At 40.9% G+C, this 23,872-nt stretch overlaps 1 protein-coding gene across 1 annotated transcript; it reads right to left on the bottom strand.

The window, feature by feature from the left end:
• Positions 1 to 1,935: 1,935 nt before the first annotated feature.
• cops7a (COP9 constitutive photomorphogenic homolog subunit 7A) lies at positions 1,936 to 23,831 on the bottom strand. The gene is made up of 8 exons (XM_084556158.1): positions 23,525 to 23,831; positions 19,908 to 20,030; positions 18,287 to 18,362; positions 6,302 to 6,390; positions 5,407 to 5,609; positions 5,192 to 5,297; positions 3,848 to 4,017; positions 1,936 to 2,524 (listed from the first exon to the last, which is right to left on the bottom strand). The coding sequence occupies exons 2-8, from the start codon at positions 20,028 to 20,030 to the stop codon at positions 2,485 to 2,487; spliced, it is 807 nt and encodes a 268-aa protein (XP_084412284.1). The 5' UTR covers positions 23,525 to 23,831; the 3' UTR covers positions 1,936 to 2,484.
• Between the last annotated feature and the right edge of the window lie 41 nt (positions 23,832 to 23,872).

The following is a 23,872-nucleotide window of genomic DNA, read 5'->3' on the forward strand; positions in this document are numbered from 1 at the left end:
TCGGATGGAACAGACAGATTTATGTTGTCATGGAAATGAGCATCAGTGCGCTGCACATGTGATCAAAGGACTGATGTTGCTACAACAAGATTTATTTTCAGTATCTCAATCTGGAAAACTAACCCACTATCACTTCCCTTAATATCATATTATCAGCTGACTTGAGTGCACCAAGGGAAAGTAGTACATCTCCACTGAATCTGCATGTATACAGTAAGAAAGTCTGTGAGATTTGCTTCAGATCTTTTATTTATAAAGTGTCTATTTTATCTATCAGTGAGTGGCGTCTTATTGAATGTCTCAAAGCCGAATGCCACTGTGTGTTTGCCGACTTTTCTAAGCAGCTTTGAGACATGAACCCCCAGCTATACACATTTCCACTACAGACATAGTGCTACTGGCGTCATGCGTGGCTCGTGCATTCCTCCAGATGTCCAGTCTTGTGAATTTTAGTAGCATTCCTGTAGAAATGTGGTCTTTCTGTACCATGGAAGTTCAATAAATACTCAACACTGGCGTTTTAGCTTTGTGTCTATCTGTTTATTTCTGTGCATGCCGAATGAATTCCCCCGGGAGCGGTGCAATCCGCATTGCTTTATGGGAAGGATAAAGCTTACACTGTGCATTTTAATAGCTACCCCTGTATCCTAATCTTTCATCCCCTGAAGTGAACATTTAGTCCACTGCCTTGCATTGATTCTGAACTACGGGCCTGGCATGAAAAAGTCCTGCATGTGCCAATCATGTTTTTTACCAGTGAGGAGCAGCTGAAAAGGGGCGAAGAATAAGGCGGCTGCTTGCTTCTGAAGCTTTTCCTTATCTCCTCACCTCATACGGATTCCTCTCGCTTTAGAAAGATTAACAGGATGCTAAGCAAGAATTTCCCCTGTGCAGTTTTTCAAATAGATGTCAATAAAATCGAGGCGGGCAGAGGGAGAAAAATGCCACTCGAGTGTGTTGAGATTCGTCCCCAGTCTGCTGAACAGCTAGTGTTTCCATCTCCTCCGGGCATTTCACTGATCAATCAAACTAATTGATTGGCTGGCTTCCACTTGTGCGTTTTAATGGTTGTCAAGTTATGAGACACATTCACGGGGACACTGCGGCAATCTGTAACCACAACGGACAAACAACTAATGTAGAAGTTGGGTGTGAACTCAAGCATGCAGAGTCAGTGCTCACATGCTAAAAGCTATAATAAAACACAACACGGCCCAATCTGCCACTTTCTCTCCAAACTAAGTATACACCAGCCGCTACCCCACTTTCACTCAAAAACACCTTGAGAGGTGTACAGCTGTTAGAATTCACACTTCTGATCGGTAAAGTATGTGAACCAATGACGATCACACTGACTGAAATTAACACCACTATTTATAGAGATGAGGAGGGGAGTTGGGAGGAAGCGGGGTGGCGGGGTGGCGGGGTGGCGGGGACTGAGAAAGATGCAGAGTTAAATGAAACAGGGTCATAATTTTCCTGTCTACTGCTTTTTCACTATAGCTGATGGTCAGCTAATTGCCGCCATTAATGTCATGGAGGATGACATCTTGAAAACTGGATCAAGAGTGAGAGAAGGACAGGACGGGTGCGATTAAGGCAATTTTAACTTGGTGATCGAGGTACAAGGAAGGGTGGCAGGCAATTTCAACAGGCAATTTTGACATTGAAATAGAAGCTCGTGGCCAAACATCCTCAAATGAAATATGAATGTGCTCGGTGCGCGTGTGGATGCATGTGTAGTCATGCTGGTAACGCACAGGGGAAGCCTCAGCTCTATAATACATTAGTCTCTTTGGGGACATGCCCTAATTAATGGCTTGACCTCCTAACGGGTAGCCCCCTTCTGCGAGTTAACATTTAGCCGTGCACCCTCCAGAGATGCACTTTGAAGTGCATTTAATAAAAGAAGTGACAGTGACATTAATGAGGCAGTCAAGTTGCACGGCTTCATTTTATTTTTCAACAATTTATATTCTGATTTTATACATGTCTCAACTCAGCAGAGAAAAAAAATACAAAGCAACATAGAATTAATCTAAACCAAAAGAAAGCATTTTAAATCAACAAAGATGCACACACACACACACATAGGCGTCAAATACACTGATTCCTGTTTCTGGACAAAGGCAACTGACTCCTGCTGCACACTACTCTGTCTCCATGAGTTACAAGTGCTATGTGTGTGTGTATTTACACTGACAGTCCGCCTGTTAGGCTTTAAACAACTGCAAGAGTGGATGTCACACCTGTTTTACCCGTCAGCCAGTGTGTGTTTGAATCCATCAAGTGGAGATCTGGTGACTAGAAAAGTTCCCATGAAGCTTCCTGGTTGTACTGTAGCAAGTGTGCGTGAGGAGGGTGTCTGTGAAACAGTGGTCACATCGCTTAATGTATCCGTTTGTCCGTCAACATGTCCATGTGTCCGTTAATTAGTGAGAGTGTCCATCAGTGCCACTGTCGCCACATCTCAATCTCTTGTTCTCAGTTGGACTTGGACCAGATCTTCCCACTGCCACGCAGCCTGGGCAGGAAACAGTCAATAAAGAATACTGAGTTTGTTTGTTTGAGAAGTAATTTAATGGCTTTACATGCTCTACTGAAACAACACATTGCTCATGCAACCTGGCTGCAAAAGTGCCTTTGTGTTAAAATGTCTAACATTAGGGTTTTTGCCTTTGAATGAATCTTCCCATTCCAGCAAACTAAAAGGAATTTTGGCAACAAACCTATTTCTAATAATAACTGCTGTATCAGTCCCATCCCTTAAATAGCTTTATAAAGAAATGGTGTCAAAACCCATTTTTAATTCGAGGATTGAGGTTAAGCTATCATTAATTTCGACTTTTAAACGTTGAGTGGATCTTCATTCGAATGAAGAGCAGCTGCTGAGTGATGAAAATTACAGGGCTCTATGCTTCATGAAAATGTGACAGGCAGCTAGGAAATAATCACTGCTTTCAATGCAGCAAGAACAACATAAACAGCAGACATGAAAAGCATCTCGTCTGATCACTGGAGGGGGAAAGGGTTCTTTCAGGAAACAAACACGCAGGGCATTTGTATATCCAGTGACATTTTACAATCCAGGACAGATGTGAAATTAGCCATCGGTAATTGGGCCGGATGGAAGCGGAACAGAAAAACAAGAGTCCCTGATAGCAGGGTTATAGTACCACTGCAAAACACTGATGTGCATCTGATAATAAAGCTACTTCATGCAGGCAGAGACACACAAACACAAACACACACACACTCATACGCAGACAAACCACTTACACCAGCAGCTGGCTTTTTACCGTTTATTGAAAAAATGAAAACATAGTGGCTCTCTGCTGAATTAACTTCCGCTCTCAACAAGAACACTGGACTAATGGCTTTAACTTAGTGTTTGAAGTAGTCTTTATAGTGCCAAGGGTATACCTATGGAATTTCACATTTATAAAACAACTTTCAAAAATCACAGTTACAAATTACTTTACAGAGCAAAAAAAGAAGAATCAATAAAAGAAACTTAATGTAAAAAACCTCCACAGCCAGCTTTTTGTTCCAGTTTTGTGGCTTGTGGGAATGAATGCACATTTCTTGCTAAAACAACCTCAACACAAGAATGCTCCAACAATTCTGAATAAAACATCATTTCAGTCAATTATTATTATTCTACATGGCCAAACATATTTTATGTGTTCAATATGTGAAACATTTAGCCATGAAAGAAATGAAAGCAATTTCTTTGCAAACTCCAGGTGGTTGCTTTTATAAAGAAAGTTCTGGATTTGTGCACACAATATTTGGCTGCCGGCTTTGAGTAGCCACAAAATCACAAAGGTGATGTGACAGTACTCACCCTTTCACCTTTGAACTTTTTTTGCCTGGTTGTCGAGGTTCCTGAGAGGAGGCGGGGTCACGTGGCTCCGCCGGTTGGTCTGCGTCCTGATTGGAGGCGGCTCCCGCAGGGGCGGGGCCTGACGATGGAGAGGCAGCGCTGGCCTTTAACGTCTTCTGTAGGTTTGACACCTGAAAACATAAAAATGAAAAAGAGCGAGAGAATGAAAATACAGCTCTAAAGAGGAGGACAACGTTCTTTCAGTCTGTCTCAGAACTATAAACAACAGTCAGTGAAACAGGTTGTGCCTGCTTTTACCTGTTCCTGTTCATACTGGCAGTCAATCCCTTCCAAAATCTACTGTCACCGTTTGTTGAAAAGATGAGGCTTAGTTGAAGCTAATATGAGCTTCATAGTTAGTCAAATAAAGGTCTCCCAAGGTTCCAGTGCATTTAGTACACGACTCCCTCTTTTGTGTTCGACAGACTGCAACCTTGCTGCTCTCTTGTATGCAGAGGGAAGTTCAGGCAAAGACGACCATAACCTTGGAAGACCCGCTTGATTTTTCTAAGTCCAGACTGACTGTCGAAGCAATCACACATCAGCAGTGAAATTACTGTTCAAGTCTGGTACGAATACTAATAATAGAGAGGTGTGTCAGTGCGTTTGATTGATAGCAACTGGCAGGCTGGCAGTGTATTGGTGTTACACTGAAGGCAACAAAAGGAAAGTAAACAAACTTGCACGGAGGCTAGTTGTCAGTCAAATTAATGTAAAGCTAGGGGGCAGTATCATTAAACCAGGAAATGCTAAATAAAAAGTATTTAAAAGTATTTATTTGGCAGTTTTTCATGTTTGTTTTTTTTTGTTTTGTTTTTTTGAGTTGTTCTTAAAACGTTTTTGTGTGTGTCCTGCTGAGGATGGCTGCTGCCATCAAGGTGTGTCATTGCTGTGGGGTGGAGGTGTCTGGTCCGGTCTAGGCAGGTGATACATGTCTAAGTAACATCCACATGAATGCCAGGTCCCGAAGTTTCAGAGCAGAACATTGTATTGTCACAAGATGGTCAATGTTATTTACTTCACCTTCAGTGGTTTTATTTTTATGCCTGATCGGTGTACATACAACAACCAAAACAAATCAGTTTCATTTTAGTTGGACGTTCGGACAACTGTGATTTTGTCACACTGAAAGGGATCTTCATGTGGCTAGTAGGAACCATTCACTATTCATAGAAGGTTCTGATTATTATTAAACACAGATGAGATGGAAAAGGGGAAATGCAAATTATCCAGGAGCAACAACAACAACAAAAAACATTTACACTCTTTCACATTTACTGGATTTTCTGAGTAAGTGTGACTAACCTCGGTTTCCACTTGGACCTTAACCTTTAGCTGGCTCTCTCTGTACTGGTTTGCCCTCGACACCTGCTCCTCGATGCCACACAGTACTGCCTCACATCCTGTACACCTGAGAAAGAATAAAATGTATGGATGGGAGGTAGACTGAGTTAGGAAAACAAATAATTGAGACATAAATCTAGTGTGTGTGTGCATAGACTCATAGGTGGGACACTGACCACTCCTGCAGCGTGTTGATTATGTTGGGGAGCTCGTTGGGTCCGAGGTCCCGACCCACGCTGCAGTCTACCTCCACCTGCTGGTTCCTCTGGTCCAGTTTGCCCTGGATGATGTCACAGTAAACAGCCTCGATCAGCAGGTCCTCCAGCTCCCGCACATTCTTCAGCTCAAGCTGCTGCAGGAGCAATGAGTACGGCAGGCACTTAGGGGGGAAAAAAGACATAAGGAGACTTTAATATTCTCCTTTGTAAGGTCTAGGTAAACAGACAGCCAATTTCCTTCCTCCGAAAATGTTACAGTTAAAATTCTAATTTGTTTAAATGTCACTGCAGGAGGAAAATGAAAGGAGTCTGAAATGAAACAATCCTTCGCTGAGCAATTAGAGAGTTCAAGCCCACATGTAGGGAAATCAGTGACATGTTAAGGAGAAAAACAGGGAGCAGGAGTGAAAGGAGTAATGTTAATGGAAAGTGAGATTAAGCTAAAGGAAAAAAAAAAGGACAGCACTGGTGAGAATAATGAATCAATTATTTATCAGGTGCAGAGAAAGAAAAGGGCATAAGGAGAGGCGCAGTATAGCTGGAAAGTGCCAAGGAGTGTGCCTGAAGAAATGCCGTGATACTTAATCATGTAGATGGAGAGGTAGGTATAAGATCTAAAAATGACATGAACAATAATAACTTTTTCTTGAAGAACTTGAGGCTTATTTGTTGTTTTACTTCTAATTTATCGGATATAAATACAGCCACTTTAAGAAGCCTGCAGCAATGTGGTGACTGCAGAATTTTATTTTCCTCATTCTCAAGACTTAAAAGAAAAAAACAAATCAATAAAACATTACAGTTCATCTGCACTTTTATGTAAAAACTAGAAGATACAATAATGGACCTATACCTTGAGGTTTGAAGCCAAGCTGATGATGGACAGATGACGGAGTTTGTTCCTCTGCGCTGGGGTCAATTCTGGAAGAGAGGCTGCTCTCTCTAAAGCAGGGGACAAAGATATAGAATAAAATAAGAGACTCGATGGATAATATTCCAGAGCTGACACTTTGCTGAGGGTCACACGTATAATTGAAGCACCACTTTATTACTTTGCAGTGTAAGATTACACACAGGTGAGTGTGAAGCTGTTTAAGCAGTCAGAGAACAGAGTCAGGAGGAAGTCCGGCTCCAGTGACTGTGACTCCTGCTGACTTGCTCCGCAGGTGACAGGACTCACACCCCTTGAGACGGCAGCTCTGACAGCTCCCCTAAGGGCTCCACTACACAGCTTTATGAAAGTAAAATGGCTCCACGAGTCGACGGTACGGCTCGGAAGGAATGGGAACAATAAAGTAGGCTACATTCTTTTTCCAGGTGTAGGAACCTGTGGTCCTCTCAATTCTTCCCCTCTCTGGAATTTAAATTTACGGAGTTGTTTTGCAGAAGAACTCTCCTAACAGATCAACCTTTTTCACCTCAGCCATAAAGGTGCCATGTCCGAACGTGGTACAGGCCCGCGCTATCGGACCTCCCTGATGCTCTGGACGTCATCTGAGCCACAAGGGGACAGATTTACAGTTCTCTGGAATTTCACACCCTCTTTCTTCTTCTAATCTTCCTCTTTTCACTTGAGGAGACATCAATACGATCCCAGGAATTAAAGGGGGATCTTAATGAAAGACTCACCTTTTTGGATTCGAAGGACAAAGTCTAGAAGCCTTAATGTGATGTTCAATTATGTTTTAAACTTGTGATGTACTAATTTTCTTTTTTAGAGACGAATGCAAACATACCATTTTAACAGGTTTTGCCCCCCCTCTCTTGGAATGACCAAGAGAGCGAAACACTGATAAGCCGGTCGTAAATAACTTTCTTTCCCCAGAACCAGACTCTGATATGCATTTTCCTCTGAAAAGCACCTAAGTTTTATAATATGACTATTGAAAATGTAATAACCTGGTAAGTTATATATTATTGTTCAGGAAGTGCTTACGATCACAATGAGACGATTTTGATCATTGTACGATAATGCTAGCCCAAATTCACATAATTTGTCACAGTAAGGCTGGATCAACATTGCCATCAAGTGGCTATCTTTAAAAGTATTTTCTCTCTTTTAATCAATTGTTGAAGTTAAATAATGTTGAACCTTAGATATGTTCTTATACTAATAGTAGCTATTAGTTGAAATCATAACTGTTGGAATTGTTATTTTAGAAACCCCGACCTTTTATTATTAGCAAAATGTCAATGTAAAGAGAACTTGAGTTTATTAATTTATTGATGCTTTTGAGTTACTTTGATGTAGTCATTCATCTTGTCATGTTGTAATGTTGAGTGTTGTCGCATACGAAAAACATTGCTAACGAGTCATGATGGGTGATGGAATGATTCAATTTAGTAATATAAAATAGGTTAAGAAGATCAGGCAATAAGACATCTCGAAACAAAGGAGAAGGCGTTCTCTTCTCTTTCCGCGCGAAGATTCTGGAAACCCGATCCAAAACACGCCCTGAATAATTAACTCATAAAACCAGAGAGACGCTCCCATTTCTCTGCACCTTTAGGACTTTTATACTTTGGCTCTTTCCGCCGCTCTTTCTCCGGACTTTTATACTTTCAGACTTCTTTGCACTTTCTCCGGACTTTTGCACTTTCCACTTTACGTACACGTTTATACTTAGTAACTTTAAGAACAACTTGAATATTGACAATACGGTCCTTTTCAAGCTCTTTTTGTTTCTCGTCGGATGTTTTTCCCGACGTACGATTTTTATAGTGACTTAAATATTTTTCTAGCTTTATTCATTTTATACTCTACGAACCGAAGTACTAACCAACATCGTTTATAAGTTAGCCAGCGTAGTCAGCTGGGATATCAGAGAAAGACCCAATCTCTTCGACGGATCAAGAAATCAAGAAGCTGTTGCCATAGCAACGACATCAAGAAGACGTGACGATCCGACTTCTTTCTTCAAACACAAAGACATTGCCAAGTGTCATCTGCCTTTGACTGAACACCTACAACGCTCTCAAGCAAAGCTGGGTGTTGGAGTTGCAGACCAAGCAACAAGTCCTATCTACCGGTCCCAGAGAGACCTGCATCAGCTGTGCCGTTTCGTCACTGACCACCTCGTCACACCGACGCTCCGCCATCACCGACGCCGAGAAGACTCTACGGAAAAGTAGGCTGAATCGTTCCTACCGCTTAAGACAAAGAGTTGGTGTCACTACTTTGAAACTCCCTACTAACATCTTTTAGAGAAGATTAATTAGATTAGGTATAAAATCCATTCCCTTTAGTTTAGGACTTAAACACCTCCATCTCTCACCATCGCTCCAGAAATTATTTCATACCTTATTATATTCGTTCATTTGATTACACTCCTATATTCTATTAGTCCCTCATTTATTCATAGTTGTCACTTTATTAAATAAATATTTGTTCACACTTAAGAAGTTGTTTGTGATGTTATTTTACGGCAGAGAATGACTGGTACAAATTGTAGTAAAGGATTCACTCCTTCAGATATGCAAATTATTGAACTGAGACTGATAAACTGATTTAAACCGTGTTCTTCCTACGATAACAGGAGGTGGTGCCCTAACGAGACATTTAAAAGGTGTAGACTACCCTACATATTAATGGTGCAGCCGCGTGAGGCTACGTATACCTGATTTCTCTGCAGTAATTTCATATTACAGACAAAACTCAACTGTGACAATTAAGAGTTAATGCCGATCTTGTGTCCGCTGAGCGATCCAACATCGCTGCTTGTTCGCTGTGCTTCGGTTGTGTATGAGCTTTCTTTATTGAGTCACTACCTTACTTTAAACGTGTAAAAGAAACCTTGCAAGGATAAAATTGAGCAATATTTAATGAAACAACGTCGCCGTACGTTATGTCTGAGTCGAGTCGCTGCGAGTTTCCAGGACTCTGAACTGTTTGCATGCTAGAGTGTTGTAAGCACGCTCTCTTTAAAAGGCCTGTTGGTGGGTTATCAGTTGTTGCGAAGTTCCAAAACTGATCGTCGCCCTGAATATTAGTCCACTTTGCTGCGAGGTTCCAGAAAGTTTGACATATTCAGACCCTCTTGTGTTTTCTGGTTAGATCAGCTACCTAACCCAAAACAGCTGTTTTAAAGACAGTGAAAGAGGCTATATTTTCCCCTCTTAAGTGATGAGACGGGTTGTTGCTGTGGTAACGAAATTCTTACCACACGCATATTTGTGAAAAGAGGAGTAAACTCCTTAAGTTGTGCTCGTGAACGAGCTGAATTAACCCTGTGCTGGTTGTCTGTCCAGGTGAGCTGGAAAACTTTTTGTGTTGAAACTTTAAAGAAGGCCGCCGTGCCCTAGAGTTTCTCTTGTGTGAAAAGTGAATTTCTCGCTGCTGAGAAATTAACCCTGTCGTGCCCAAACTGACACTGAGTCAGATTCTGTTTGAACAGGGCGGTCTTTCAGTGGGCGGAGCTAAAAACGCCCCCTCGTGACGCCTAAAACGTAACTTCCCTACATTTGTAGACGTAACTTCCCTACATCTGTAGAGTAAAATAAACGACACCGCCTCTGGTGGTTGATTTGACTAATTGCATTCGACTTGCAAACATGGAAGGTCTGAGCTTGTATAGACAGAGCCTAAAGTAACTCACTCTATCACTATTGAACTAGTGGTTTTGTTAAAAACTAAAACTAAAAACTAAACTTCCTTGAGATATACTATTAATCCAATTTACTAAACTAAGTTTATTTGATTACATGTTTGAAGATATATAAATTATCAATGTTATTTGGAAATTGTTAAAAACTAAACACATTATATAATTCTGTGTTTACAGATTCTCATAAAGGCTAAAGCCACTGTGTGTCAACATACACACAGGCTATTGAAATTGAATTTGAAATTAAATCAAGATTTAATTACTTAATCTATTCCATAAGGGAAAAAGAAATTATTAATCAAAAAAAAATTTTTTAAACTTTTCTAATTTTCTTAAAATTACTCATTCGAGTTCTTTTTAATTTTTCCATGTTTTTCCACCCTAGAGTTGCTCACTGCTGAAACACAAAGTACTACTGACTGTAAGTTTCAAAATTACCACAACTAATCATGGAGGACCCAACCGGATCCTTTCCCTCCAGTTTAGGAAATCCCTCCGAGAGCCTAGATTCAGCATTGATCGATCTGACTAGCAAATTGATGCCTGGATATGTAAATCAGATCCAGGAAACAAAGCCCTCTGATCTAGAAGAAATAATGTCTGTGCTCGTGTGCCAAGCTTTAACTGAAAAACTTAAAGATAAAGATCTAACTAAAATGTTAGGAAGCATGGCTATTGTCATGGCAGCGCAACTTAAACAGTCAGCAAAGTTGTTGGAACAAAGCCAAACTAAAATTAGGGCCCAGCAACAAGATAATAAAGCCCTCAAAAGACAACTTGATGAGACTAAACAGTCTTTAACTGCGGCAAAGGAACGCAAAAATGACTTAGAGTCTCAATGTAACACCAAAAGGGGGGTAGATAATAAATCGTCGGACGACGAAGGTACAGAGTTTGAAAGTAGGAATACTAGACTCAAACAAATCCTCCAATACCGCGAGCAGGAGCTAGCGGAAACAAAAGATCAGATTCAAGAGTTGAGTAAACTTCTCATCCATTCTGACAATTGTCTTAAAGACGCACTAAATGAAATAAAAGACCTAAAGATTAAGCTCAAAGTCCACGACCGAGCTAGAGAATTTGAGAAAAATCGCTTCCTCCATTTACAACAGGAACTAGAAGAAGTCCGGGACAATGCTAGAGAATCCCGACGACAACAAGCAAGGACAGAATCAGAGCTGGAAGAGGTTAAAAGAGAGTTAGAATACTCCCTTGAGTTAGGCCTACACCAAGGAGAAGCTTTGGGTGCAACGCACCACAGGTACACTCAGGGAGACCGTCCCCCTCCTCATCCTCCGCCGCCCCCTGCTCTCAACCTTCATACTCGGGTTAGCGCAGCTATACCTGACCAATTTAGGGAGACCTTGTCCCCCAAACCTCACTCATCTTTGGACACTTATCATTCACAAGGTCCTTCCGACAGAGACCTGGATAAGATTGCCCGCAACATAACCCGCTTTGAGCCCAAAGCTGGTGAAACTCATGACACTGATGCTTACCTCAAAGACATAGAGTTCTATTTGAGGAAATTCCCAAATGCTACAACTGATGACAGGATCTACCTAATCAAGGTAACCTCAAGCCATCAAGTTAGCAGATTCATCGAGCGACAACCTCACCATAACAAGGAAAGATATGGAAGCCTCTGCGAGGTACTAAAAGAGGAATTCTCTGGCTACACGCCACAGACAGGTCTTGCAGCTGCTCTAGCTGTCAAACAAGGAAGACAAGAATCTCCACAAGAATACTATCAGCGGCTCCACGAAGCCTATTTTGGTTCCAGAAACGACATACAGATGGAAGAAGAAATGCACTTCAAATCTGTGTTCGTGCAAAACCTCCATCCCTCAACTAGCCATCACCTCGGAGTCATGGCATGTCCAAAAACCCTCACTAGTCGCCAACTGCGTGAACTAGCCATGAAAGGGTTTGCAAAACAAAAAGAAACCATGGGGAAACCATCAGAACCCCACATCCTGAGTATCAACACCAGGTCAATTCCCTTGGAGTTAGAAGGAGCTCCGAAGAGAGCACCTTCGCAGCCCACCACGAATCCTGCTGAACCATGTCAACCTGTCACCAGGCCATATCCTTCCTTTCAACAAAAGAAGCAAGGCCGCTGGCATTCACAGTCATCCTGGTCTGACAGAGGTCAGAACCAACCACGCTTTGAGAGAAAGCGGAAGCCTCCTGATTTCCGCCGAGACAGGCCCCCACGTAACCAGTGGAAGGACCGCCAACCTCGTGCTAATAGAGGACATGATCAACGTGACTTTCGAAACACTCCCTTTAGGGACCAGGAACATCATGATCAGAGCTCCTCTGATGAGGAAGCGACAGATCAGAACAGGCGAACTAGCCAACAAAAGAGAAACAGCACTGACGGTAAGTATAATCAATCAGGTCTGACCAAGAAAGATCTTGAAGCCATCAGGCAAATGATTGAAAATATATTCAAGGAAGAAAAGAAGGTCGACGTCTTTTCTATAGCTTCAGCAAATCCAAAACCTTCTCCTCAGAAGAATCCATACGACCAACCAAACGTTGTTGTGGAAGAAGTCTACTTGGGCCCCGAAGAAACTGACCAGCTGCCTCAGAATCAGGCCCCAACACTCTCAACCACTGCGCATGAACAATCAGACGCAGGAAGAAAGAAAACAACCCCTCCTTGTGCACTTCTGGTAGTCCAGTCGGACTCAAAAGAAGAACCATTCAAGGAGGACTCTTTGATCACTCAAGGTGAGCCACCTTTCCAACAGTTCTTGTGCCACCTCACAGAAAAAGGAATCGCTCGAAAATTCTACTTGCCTACTACACTTGAAAACGAGCTTGAACATGAAGCACTCCTTGACACTGGTGCAGATATCACCCTGATGTCATCAACACTTTTCGACAAGTTGCAAATGGTAACACACCAATCCAACAAGAACTTGAAATTGCAGAGCTGTTCTCTTGACGCTCAACCATATTCTTCCACAAGCACCGTCTTGAAGGCCATGGCAGTGATTAACTTCACTATTGGACCAATGAGCCTTGTCCACCCCGTGTATGTGTCTCCCCTTGACACCATTCCTCTTCTAATCGGAAAAGACCTCCTTAACCGATTTGAGCCATTGATTGACTTCAAGCGTTTGAAGATCTGGGCACAGGTTCGCCGACCTCTGCCTATTTCTCTTTCCCATGCCACTGCAGCTCAGTGCTACACCCTTGAGACAAGGACCTTGACAAGTGACAACCTACCTGACAAAAGACAACCAACCAAGGTTGATGAAGTGTCAGAAGAAACGAACAACATCCAGCCACCACCCTTGTGGCCCAAAGAAGAACTTCTGTCTCAGAGAGACACTTTCTTGTGCACGTTGACCAGTTCTCTTGAAGCACACAACTACAACCCTCAGGTAGTAAAAGGCATCAAACTTGAAGATGCTGATGTCAACGATGTGATCTTGACCCCCTGGACTGATAAATCAGCCATCAGCCGAGAGCTGTATAAGTCCTTGTCACGGACAAATCCAAATCTTCCGTTTGTGAAGAAATCTTTCCGCTTCCCTTTAGATCCCACACCTCAGGCGATAGCGACCGCCGACGGGATCTGCACCTTAAAGGTGATATGGAACCACAGGGAGCTGAATCATCTTTTTCTGGTCGTTCCTGACCTACCACACTCTGTCCACATTGGCAGTGATGTACTTGTCAGACTTACTGCTCAAGTGGACACGATCAAGCACATTCCATGGTCTCAGACAGGACTACGAGGTGAAACCACCCTTCCTGACCATGATGACATGAAATCAAGACAAACAATTCATGAAGCGAGCCAGGTGGCCAACGAATGCCACCCGCACATACCTGCTAAAACAAAGGACGTGTCTATACACCACAGAAGACCGTTCAAAAACAAAGAGCTCAATGACCTGCCAGATACTTTGGCCAAAACAGGTGCCCCTGACGGGTATCCCTGCACACTTGACACTGGATGTTTTGCCCACCCTCCCACCCCAATTGTCTATGCTCCTCGAATCATCAAGGGCCTTCTCGTCCATGTCTCCGACGCACTCACTTCTCCTGAGTTCGTGGTGCCTCAGAGCCACAGGGGGGTAATGCCAATGCATGCCCTTGACTCTCCATGCGCAGGCCACAAAAGAATCAGAGCAACCCCACACAGAGTGACAGGGTTCTCACCTTTTGAAATGACAACTGATAGACAGATGATGCTTCCACAGCACCTGCTCTACCAGCCAGACGAGGCCAACATTGCAACGGCATATACAACCCACCAGTATATGACCGACCTAAATGCTCACCTCAAAGCCACCTTCGCCTTTGCCCAGAAAAACTTGGACAAGAGCGCAGAAGGACACAAGGCCTGTAACAACCAAAAAGCGTTCCATAACAAATTACAAGTGGGGGACCAAGTCTCTTCCGCCGTGTACCAAAACAAGGTTAGCAAAGGTCAAAAAGAGCCAATCTTCAAATGGGTTAATCGCAACCAAATTAAACCACACAAAAACCCCATGGGACTTGTCGGGGACTCCAACGTCCTAATTATGTCATAAACGATAAGAAACATTTAAAACACCCAAGAGTGCCAATCGATAGTGAAAAAAACAAATAAGATTGCTGTTAACGTAAACTACTAAAATTAACTGTAAGATAGGTGTCCTATCCTAATCCACCAAACTCGATTTACTTTCCAAGTTAAAATCGACATAATCAATTAGCTACAAGTGGGGGTCAAACACCTCACACAACATAGTTCCCTTTTGGGCTCAACTCTATACATTTAACAGAACCCTAACCATGTGTGTTCTTTTCATAAAGATGATTTGGCTGATCACCAATTATCGACTGCACACCCAAAATTTTATTTGTTAAGTTGAATTCTCGCAAGGTATGTAGGAAAAACTTTCCTACAACCACTGATCTGACCAGCTGGGCTGGTAAGAAATGGACCAGGGAAATTATAGAACATGCTGAAGTAGACACAACTCATGTCGCTGTGGTTGCAGAAGTTCACTGTCACACAATCAAAACTGAATGGGTATGTTGAGAGACCTAAATGGTTCATTGGAATTATTTCCGATTGCAGACATAAGAGCACAAATGTACAGACAACGAAACGAGTTGCAACTGTAATAGAATCATTGAAGAGCACCATTCTGGTGGTTAATGCTCATAGTGAAGCCTTGAGCAAGACTATCCATGCGATAGTCTCTATTTTCTTAATAGTGTCTGTTGACTATGCTCATACACAACTGGTTAGCATGCTAATGACAGATATGTTGCGAGAGATCCTCAATGGACAGCCTAGCCATTAGTAAGATTTCCCCATATCTTATTCCTCTATCCCTAGTGCCAAACAAGCTATTCCCTGATATCCTAGAGCTAGCATCCTAGATAACCAAGTGATTCAGAAATTCAGTTAGGACTAGATAGTGACCCTGTACTAGATCCCTTTCCACTGATATTTTCCAAAAAAATTAAAATAAAATAAAAACACCAACTCTGGTCTTAAAGGCGGTTATCAAGTCAACGTCCCTTCGATGACAACAGGTCCCATCTTGTCGATCCGAAAGATCCCTGGACAGCGATCATTCGAATCGAGTGGGGGATATGTAGGAACCTGTGGTCCTCTCAATTCTTCCCCTCTCTGGAATTTAAATTTACGGAGTTGTTTTGCAGAAGAACTCTCCTAACAGATCAACCTTTTTCACCTCAGCCATAAAGGTGCCATGTCCGAACGTGGTACAGGCCCGCGCTATCGGACCTCCCTGATGCTCTGGACGTCATCTGAGCCACAAGGGGACAGATTTACAGTTCTCTGGAATTTCACACCCTCTTTCTTCTTCTAATCTTCCTCTTTTCACTTGAGGAGACATCAATACGATCCCAGGAATTAAAGGGGGATCTTAATGAAAGACTCACCTTTTTGGATTCGAAGGACAAAGTCTAGAAGCCTTAATGTGATGTTCAATTATGTTTTAAACTTGTGATGTACTAATTTTCTTTTTTAGAGACGAATGCAAACATACCATTTTAACAGGTTTTGCCCCCCCTCTCTTGGAATGACCAAGAGAGCGAAACACTGATAAGCCGGTCGTAAATAACTTTCTTTCCCCAGAACCAGACTCTGATATGCATTTTCCTCTGAAAAGCACCTAAGTTTTATAATATGACTATTGAAAATGTAATAACCTGGTAAGTTATATATTATTGTTCAGGAAGTGCTTACGATCACAATGAGACGATTTTGATCATTGTACGATAATGCTAGCCCAAATTCACATAATTTGTCACAGTAAGGCTGGATCAACATTGCCATCAAGTGGCTATCTTTAAAAGTATTTTCTCTCTTTTAATCAATTGTTGAAGTTAAATAATGTTGAACCTTAGATATGTTCTTATACTAATAGTAGCTATTAGTTGAAATCATAACTGTTGGAATTGTTATTTTAGAAACCCCGACCTTTTATTATTAGCAAAATGTCAATGTAAAGAGAACTTGAGTTTATTAATTTATTGATGCTTTTGAGTTACTTTGATGTAGTCATTCATCTTGTCATGTTGTAATGTTGAGTGTTGTCGCATACGAAAAACATTGCTAACGAGTCATGATGGGTGATGGAATGATTCAATTTAGTAATATAAAATAGGTTAAGAAGATCAGGCAATAAGACATCTCGAAACAAAGGAGAAGGCGTTCTCTTCTCTTTCCGCGCGAAGATTCTGGAAACCCGATCCAAAACACGCCCTGAATAATTAACTCATAAAACCAGAGAGACGCTCCCATTTCTCTGCACCTTTAGGACTTTTATACTTTGGCTCTTTCCGCCGCTCTTTCTCCGGACTTTTATACTTTCAGACTTCTTTGCACTTTCTCCGGACTTTTGCACTTTCCACTTTACGTACACGTTTATACTTAGTAACTTTAAGAACAACTTGAATATTGACAATACGGTCCTTTTCAAGCTCTTTTTGTTTCTCGTCGGATGTTTTTCCCGACGTACGATTTTTATAGTGACTTAAATATTTTTCTAGCTTTATTCATTTTATACTCTACGAACCGAAGTACTAACCAACATCGTTTATAAGTTAGCCAGCGTAGTCAGCTGGGATATCAGAGAAAGACCCAATCTCTTCGACGGATCAAGAAATCAAGAAGCTGTTGCCATAGCAACGACATCAAGAAGACGTGACGATCCGACTTCTTTCTTCAAACACAAAGACATTGCCAAGTGTCATCTGCCTTTGACTGAACACCTACAACGCTCTCAAGCAAAGCTGGGTGTTGGAGTTGCAGACCAAGCAACAAGTCCTATCTACCGGTCCCAGAGAGACCTGCATCAGCTGTGCCGTTTCGTCACTGACCACCTCGTCACACCGACGCTCCGCCATCACCGACGCCGAGAAGACTCTACGGAAAAGTAGGCTGAATCGTTCCTACCGCTTAAGACAAAGAGTTGGTGTCACTACTTTGAAACTCCCTACTAACATCTTTTAGAGAAGATTAATTAGATTAGGTATAAAATCCATTCCCTTTAGTTTAGGACTTAAACATCTCCATCTCTCACCATCGCTCCAGAAATTATTTCATACCTTATTATATTCGTTCATTTGATTACACTCCTATATTCTATTAGTCCCTCATTTATTCATAGTTGTCACTTTATTAAATAAATATTTGTTCACACTTAAGAAGTTGTTTGTGATGTTATTTTACGGCAGAGAATGACTGGTACAAATTGTAGTAAAGGATTCACTCCTTCAGATATGCAAATTATTGAACTGAGACTGATAAACTGATTTAAACCGTGTTCTTCCTACGATAACAGGAGGTGGTGCCCTAACGAGACATTTAAAAGGTGTAGACTACCCTACACAGGCTATTGGTTGATATTCAGCATAAAATTAGACATAATTATCATTCTTGTTATCTTGTGATCATCGTTCTTGTTGAAAGGTCCTGACGCATTACGCAGAGATCACATGAAGGCACAAAAAACATGTTTACTGTCCATTTACACAAGTTACTCTGCTACACAGAAAAGTCACCCAAACAGACGAAGGCATTCCAGTAGTTTTATCTGTGAATAACCTGCTGGCAGTGTGTCAGGTGAGGGTGTTTAAAGACTGTGTGTCAAGGTGCCTACCTTGCAGCAAAGAAATGCAGCTCATAATAAACGAGTTGCAGGGCCACCATATTACTTATTTACATTATGCTGTCACTGCAATACCTTTGTAGTCGCAGTAGGTTCCATAGGCAAAGAGGTTCAGGAGCTGGTACACTGGTGCATGAGGGCCATTCTCCAGCTGTGGTTCAGAGGGAAGATGAAAATAGCAAATGATGTGGCAGAAAATAATGAGAGACTAACCAAGAACTATGCAACTGCGTCTTATCTATGCCCAGTGAGCAACTCTAAAGAGAGGTCTCACTGTGAGTCAGTAAAAATAAGGAAGACCAGGCAAAGAGCTGATTGCTTAATGTAAATTCAAATATACCTGGATTAATCTGAGCAGGACTGCATTCATAACTAACATTAAATCTATCCCTGATGATTGTCTGAATCTCTCTTGATTAGATTGTAGCTCCTTGCTCAATATTCAAATAACAAAGTAAATGAAATCAACCGAGTTTCATTATCTCTGTTCTATTAAAGCAATTTTATTTCTTTCCATTTTAAATAGTTTCGTCTGTCATCCTAAACACCCTAGTGGATATCTATTATATTTAGCAAAAATTTCCTTCAGAGGTGGAAAAAAAAAACTGCGTCACTGCATTTTGTCAGTTTAGCTGGGTGTTTACCAAGTCTGAAGATGTTAATGGGCCTAGCTGCAGTTCATCTGGCTTCTATAATTACCACACTGATTTGACAAGAGTTATGCATGTCTGGAGAGCAGCCAAGAGCAAAAGAAAATGTTCTGTGCTGCTGAACCACAAATACTGTTTGAAAAGAGGACACGTTTGGAAATGCAAGCGTTTCTTTGTCCTGCAAGAGGAAAGCTTTGTGTGAGGGAAAAAAAAATTATTAGCCAAAAAATAAATAAATAAAAACAGATAAACACCTATACAAGCAGAAAACCACTGAGAAGAGCAGAGAGGTAAAGCCTTGTGCTACATTAAAAGGCAGTTGCTCTTTTGTCTAAGGTAACCTTATGACGGTAATTTTTAATTTGCCTATTGTCTCAACCACTAACAGATCTCACTTTATCCTTACTGCATTGCTCATTCTCCGTTTCAACTCTGCTTGTTTCTCTGTTTTATGTATTTGATAAAAACAGCGTTGCAGTTTTTATACCCGCTTTTCTCAGACGTTAAATATCTGACACAATGTCCTCTGCAATTATTAACTGAAGTGGTGCTTGTTTCCATTTTAGTTGCACAGACCTCGATACAGTCCTTTAATACATAAGGACAAATGCAATTTGATTGTATAGCTCCTAAAAGTGTCTGAAATTCTTAATAAATATTCTCTGCAAATACTCCCCTATACGCAGTTTCACTTGCAAAATAAGTAGTTAATTGTGTATTGACATGCAAGTTTAACATATAACATAAATAATATGTTATCCTGCGTACGATACAATGTGTGTTGATTGGGACTTTGATCAATGGGAGCACAAATGTATGCACTTTTCTGCTTACGTAGATAATAAATGTGGTGCTGTGTGGTCAGGAAACACACTTGTGCCGATGCTACATTAACATGCACCGCTGACTTGTCTGAATGTGGTTTGGTTGATCAGATGTGTCTTGGCAACATTAACAAGATTAAATGTTGAAGATAAGATGATAAGTCTCACAAGATCCCAAAGGACAAAGACTGTGGAGTAGATGAAGTGCGAGAGTGTGTTTACCTCTCTGACATTAGGTAGCTCCAGGATGTCAGAGAAAACGTAGAGGCCTGGGGTCTCCAGCAGAGAGCTGACAGCCTGGGCCAGTGCCGAGCCTGACAGAGACAGGAGCTGCTCCACCTCCATCTGAGGCGAGAGGATACAGGTAACAGAGACACAGTTAGCAGGTTGGGCAAGAGGACTACAGAGATGCAGATCCACAGCACAGCAATTAACATAAAAATCAAGGAAATAACCCCTTATTGCCTTAGCTCTGCCACTTTATTAATGCAGCCAAGGGACATCAAGTCAAAATCTGCCAAAAATACTCTAATAAGGATAACAGTGCTCTATTAATAAGAACTATGACTCCAAAGCTTATTATGTCCCCTTAAAACAAATCCACGTGTTGCCTGATGAAAGGACATCTATGCAAATGAACAATTCTCCCTTAATTTAACGTCTAACAACAATGCACTCTTGACAAATGAACTTAACCCTAAAACTACCCGGAGAGCTACTCAGACAGGGAAAGAGTAGCTGCATTAGTAACACGAATGTGGGCAACAAGTGTAATGAATGCGAAGCAGGGCATGTATATTCATCAATCCATTCCCTGCACAGAAACACGATGCAAATGCACTTTGGGCTGAAGGCAACGCCAGAATAATTATCCAAGTAGTGACATGAATCTGTCTGTGCCTCAAGCAGATATTTAGAATCGAGAAAGTGCATCCCAGAAACAAACGCATAGAGAGAACCCTCCTCGGATGTAATACCTCTTTGCTTTACGTACTTTGTGCTATTAACTAAATAAAAAAAAAAAACAACACAACTGGATGTCAGTTTTATATTACTTGTGTACAATTCAAAGTCTCAGTGTGTGGAGACATTCAATTGACTTTGATGGATTATTTTACGAGCTTGATCTCAGTAGACACATCGTGGCACACAAGGCAAGTTAGCATTACAGATGCATGATAAAATTATTGCAGTTGCATCAGACTAGCTTCATTACCTAAGGCTGCTTCCTAAAATTAATGCAACAGAGTGTCTGGGTATCCAGACTCTCTGCTGTACTAACACTTGTCTGATACTAATTCATTATTCTCAGCCAGTGCCGATGACACAGATATATTATAGCACCATAAAGGTGAAGCATTTAGATGCACATGTACACATCTTCCATATGTTGTCCCCGTGGACCACTGTCAATGTGGTCCAAGGAAACCTGACAAATGAACCTACACTGTGTTTCAGAAACAGTGAACCTGAGGCTGGACTGATCCATCTGTATACTTCTACTGAATTTAAAAGAAGGGCAGAATTGTCTGCATAACGATGAGAGATGGCTCGCTCAATATGTAAGATGCAGTTGTTACATACAAAATTCAGATATATAAAAATAAATCCAAATACAACTGAAAAATAATACATTTCAAGAATTACAAACTGAACATGGGTGCTTTGCTGTATGTTGCAACAAATCTTCTTGGTTAACAATACATCATTACTCTACCATCTTCACATTTATGTAGTCTATTATTCTAATTTCCTTTTAATTTTGTATTATATAATGTGAACAACAAACCCTATATGCCAGGCACCACAAGCCCTCTTCAAAACATTTTACATTTGATTTGTTTTGCCATTTTTATTACTTTTATTGTTAGGACAAGTAGCATTAGTCCATAGTCCATAAATCTTTCCCATAGCCACCTTCAACCTAAATGTATTGTGTAATCTCAGTCTGATGCCGTGAACCCCGTCTTTTGAGAGATCAGAACAGTATTTGAACCCAGGTGATGACTGATGCAGCCATAACATTCACAGCTTCAGTGAAGAGCAGACTGGATACAGAATATATACGTTGACTTAAAGAATCTTAAAGCTCAGAAAAACAGGTAAGATGAATATTGTGAGCTTATTGGGAAGTCGCAGGTGAAGAGTTTTTTTCTTTTATTCATTAAGGTTTGGGATTGTTTCGGGGCCAACAATACTTCATATTGAGTTTCGTCTGATCAGATCCCTGATTCGGTCCATGCTTTGTTAATATACAAAATCTCTCCTGGTGAAAAAAAGTTTTGTTTTTGTATCCTACTTGTATTCTCCTAGCTCATGTTTGCACTGTGCAACTAAGTTCAATAAACATCAAAATCCAGGCCTATATGCTTGACAGTTGAATATCTCTGCCTCCATGCCTTTCCAAGATTTTCTCATCATTTTAAGCACAACAGTAGAGCATTCTTTATTGTGCAAAAGAAACTGTAAGTACAACGGCTCTTATCACAAAAAACACACTTGCTGGATGCTTTTAACAAAATAACCAGTTAACAAACTTACATATCTTCATAAGTAGTTCTGTGGGGTTAGTATATATAGGTAGGTATAGGTTAACAAATACAAAAGATCAGCCTTGGCAACGTGCTAAATCTGATTTGATGAAATCATTTTAAATATTGATCACCCCTTTTCAATCGGAACAACCCTCGTTTCTAAAACTAAACAAATCTTAGCTCAGTGAGTCCCCTTGGGGTTAGAAGAGTGTAAGACTCAGACAATTATATTTGTTGTTTGTTTTGATGTTTGAAAGGAGAACATTACTCCCAATGCCACTGCCCACTGATGTAAGACGTGCGTGTTATGACACAAAAGACTGAGAAACTAATTTATAACATTTACAATTTAAGAATTTGGGACTATAATCTTTAATGTGTCGGTTATATTTTCTGTTATGTAATTAATCTGTTAGAAAAATTTCCCAAAGATCAAGTAACATAATAAAATAGTTTGTTGGGTCTAATAAAAAGTCCAAGACCCTAAATCAAATCTAAATTGCTTTCAGTTTCTAGAGGAATCTGTAGATTTATTTATTTTTTTATCATGGTTTCTATTAGAAATGACAACCAGAACTGACTAACTTCCTAGTGCAATAATCATTTCAGCACTGATGAACAAAATAACACAAATAAGATAATCATCTTTATCTCTTGTCCGACACAATTTCCTTTCCAAGTCTGAGTCATAAACATTTCTAAAGTATAAATGTAGTCAAGTACACTACATCAGAAAACATACGGGTTAATAATGCACAAATTTATATCAACATACAGCAATTTACTGTTCCAGTATCTCACAGTCAAAGTTGTTTGAAATAAATATAATGAACCAAAATATAAAGCTTCGTTTTAAGATACGTCACATACAGATTGGTTAAAGTAAGGATCTCTTAGTCAAACTCCTTGCTCGTGTATTAACGTTAGCTGCACAGCTACACCACCACCTGACTCTGAGGCTAATAACCTTTCCAACTCCAGCAAATTAATGAATGTAACAGATTACGTAGCAAACGTGCGAAACAAAGCTGTGGTTACAGGTACGTCGTTGCTTTTACACTGACCGTTCTCGTTTACATTTGTGTTAGCTATTCTTTAAGCTCAATGTGTCATGCTAGCCCGGCTGCTAATGGCTAACCAACCGCAAGGCTTCACTTCACCGTTGACGTTAGGCCTCAGTTCATTCTAAGCCTTTGTCGTGGTTTAAATCATGCCGCCAAACTGCGCAGATAACCAGAAAATGAGAAATATACGGATTTGTTTGTACAAAAGTGGCTAAATGAGGATTTGTGGGTTGAAAATTACCTTGTTGTGTTGGTTTATGGTAGATAGCCTCCTCGATTGTTCAGTTCCGCTGTCAGCACACGTACGACAACAAAGCAACGTAGTCTCTGATTGGTCAGTGGAGTGAAGTAGGCGGGACAAGGAGAGCTGTTAATCAGCATTTATCTCTATGGTCTCCACAGACCAGAGATAACAGCGGCATCTGGCGGTCATCGGGTGTTCACATGGAGCAGTTACAGCATTTCTTATTAGGCAGTGGTTCTCAACGTAGGGTTCACGACCACCCTCTGGGTCGTAAGAGAAATGTGAGCGGTCATTAAATGATAAAAAAAAAAAAAAAGTTTCACCTATCCAGACTTACAGAGCAGC

The sequence above is a fragment of the Chelon labrosus genome, assembly GCF_963514085.1.
Source record: "Chelon labrosus genome assembly, chromosome: 12".
Taxonomy (NCBI): domain Eukaryota; kingdom Metazoa; phylum Chordata; class Actinopteri; order Mugiliformes; family Mugilidae; genus Chelon; species Chelon labrosus.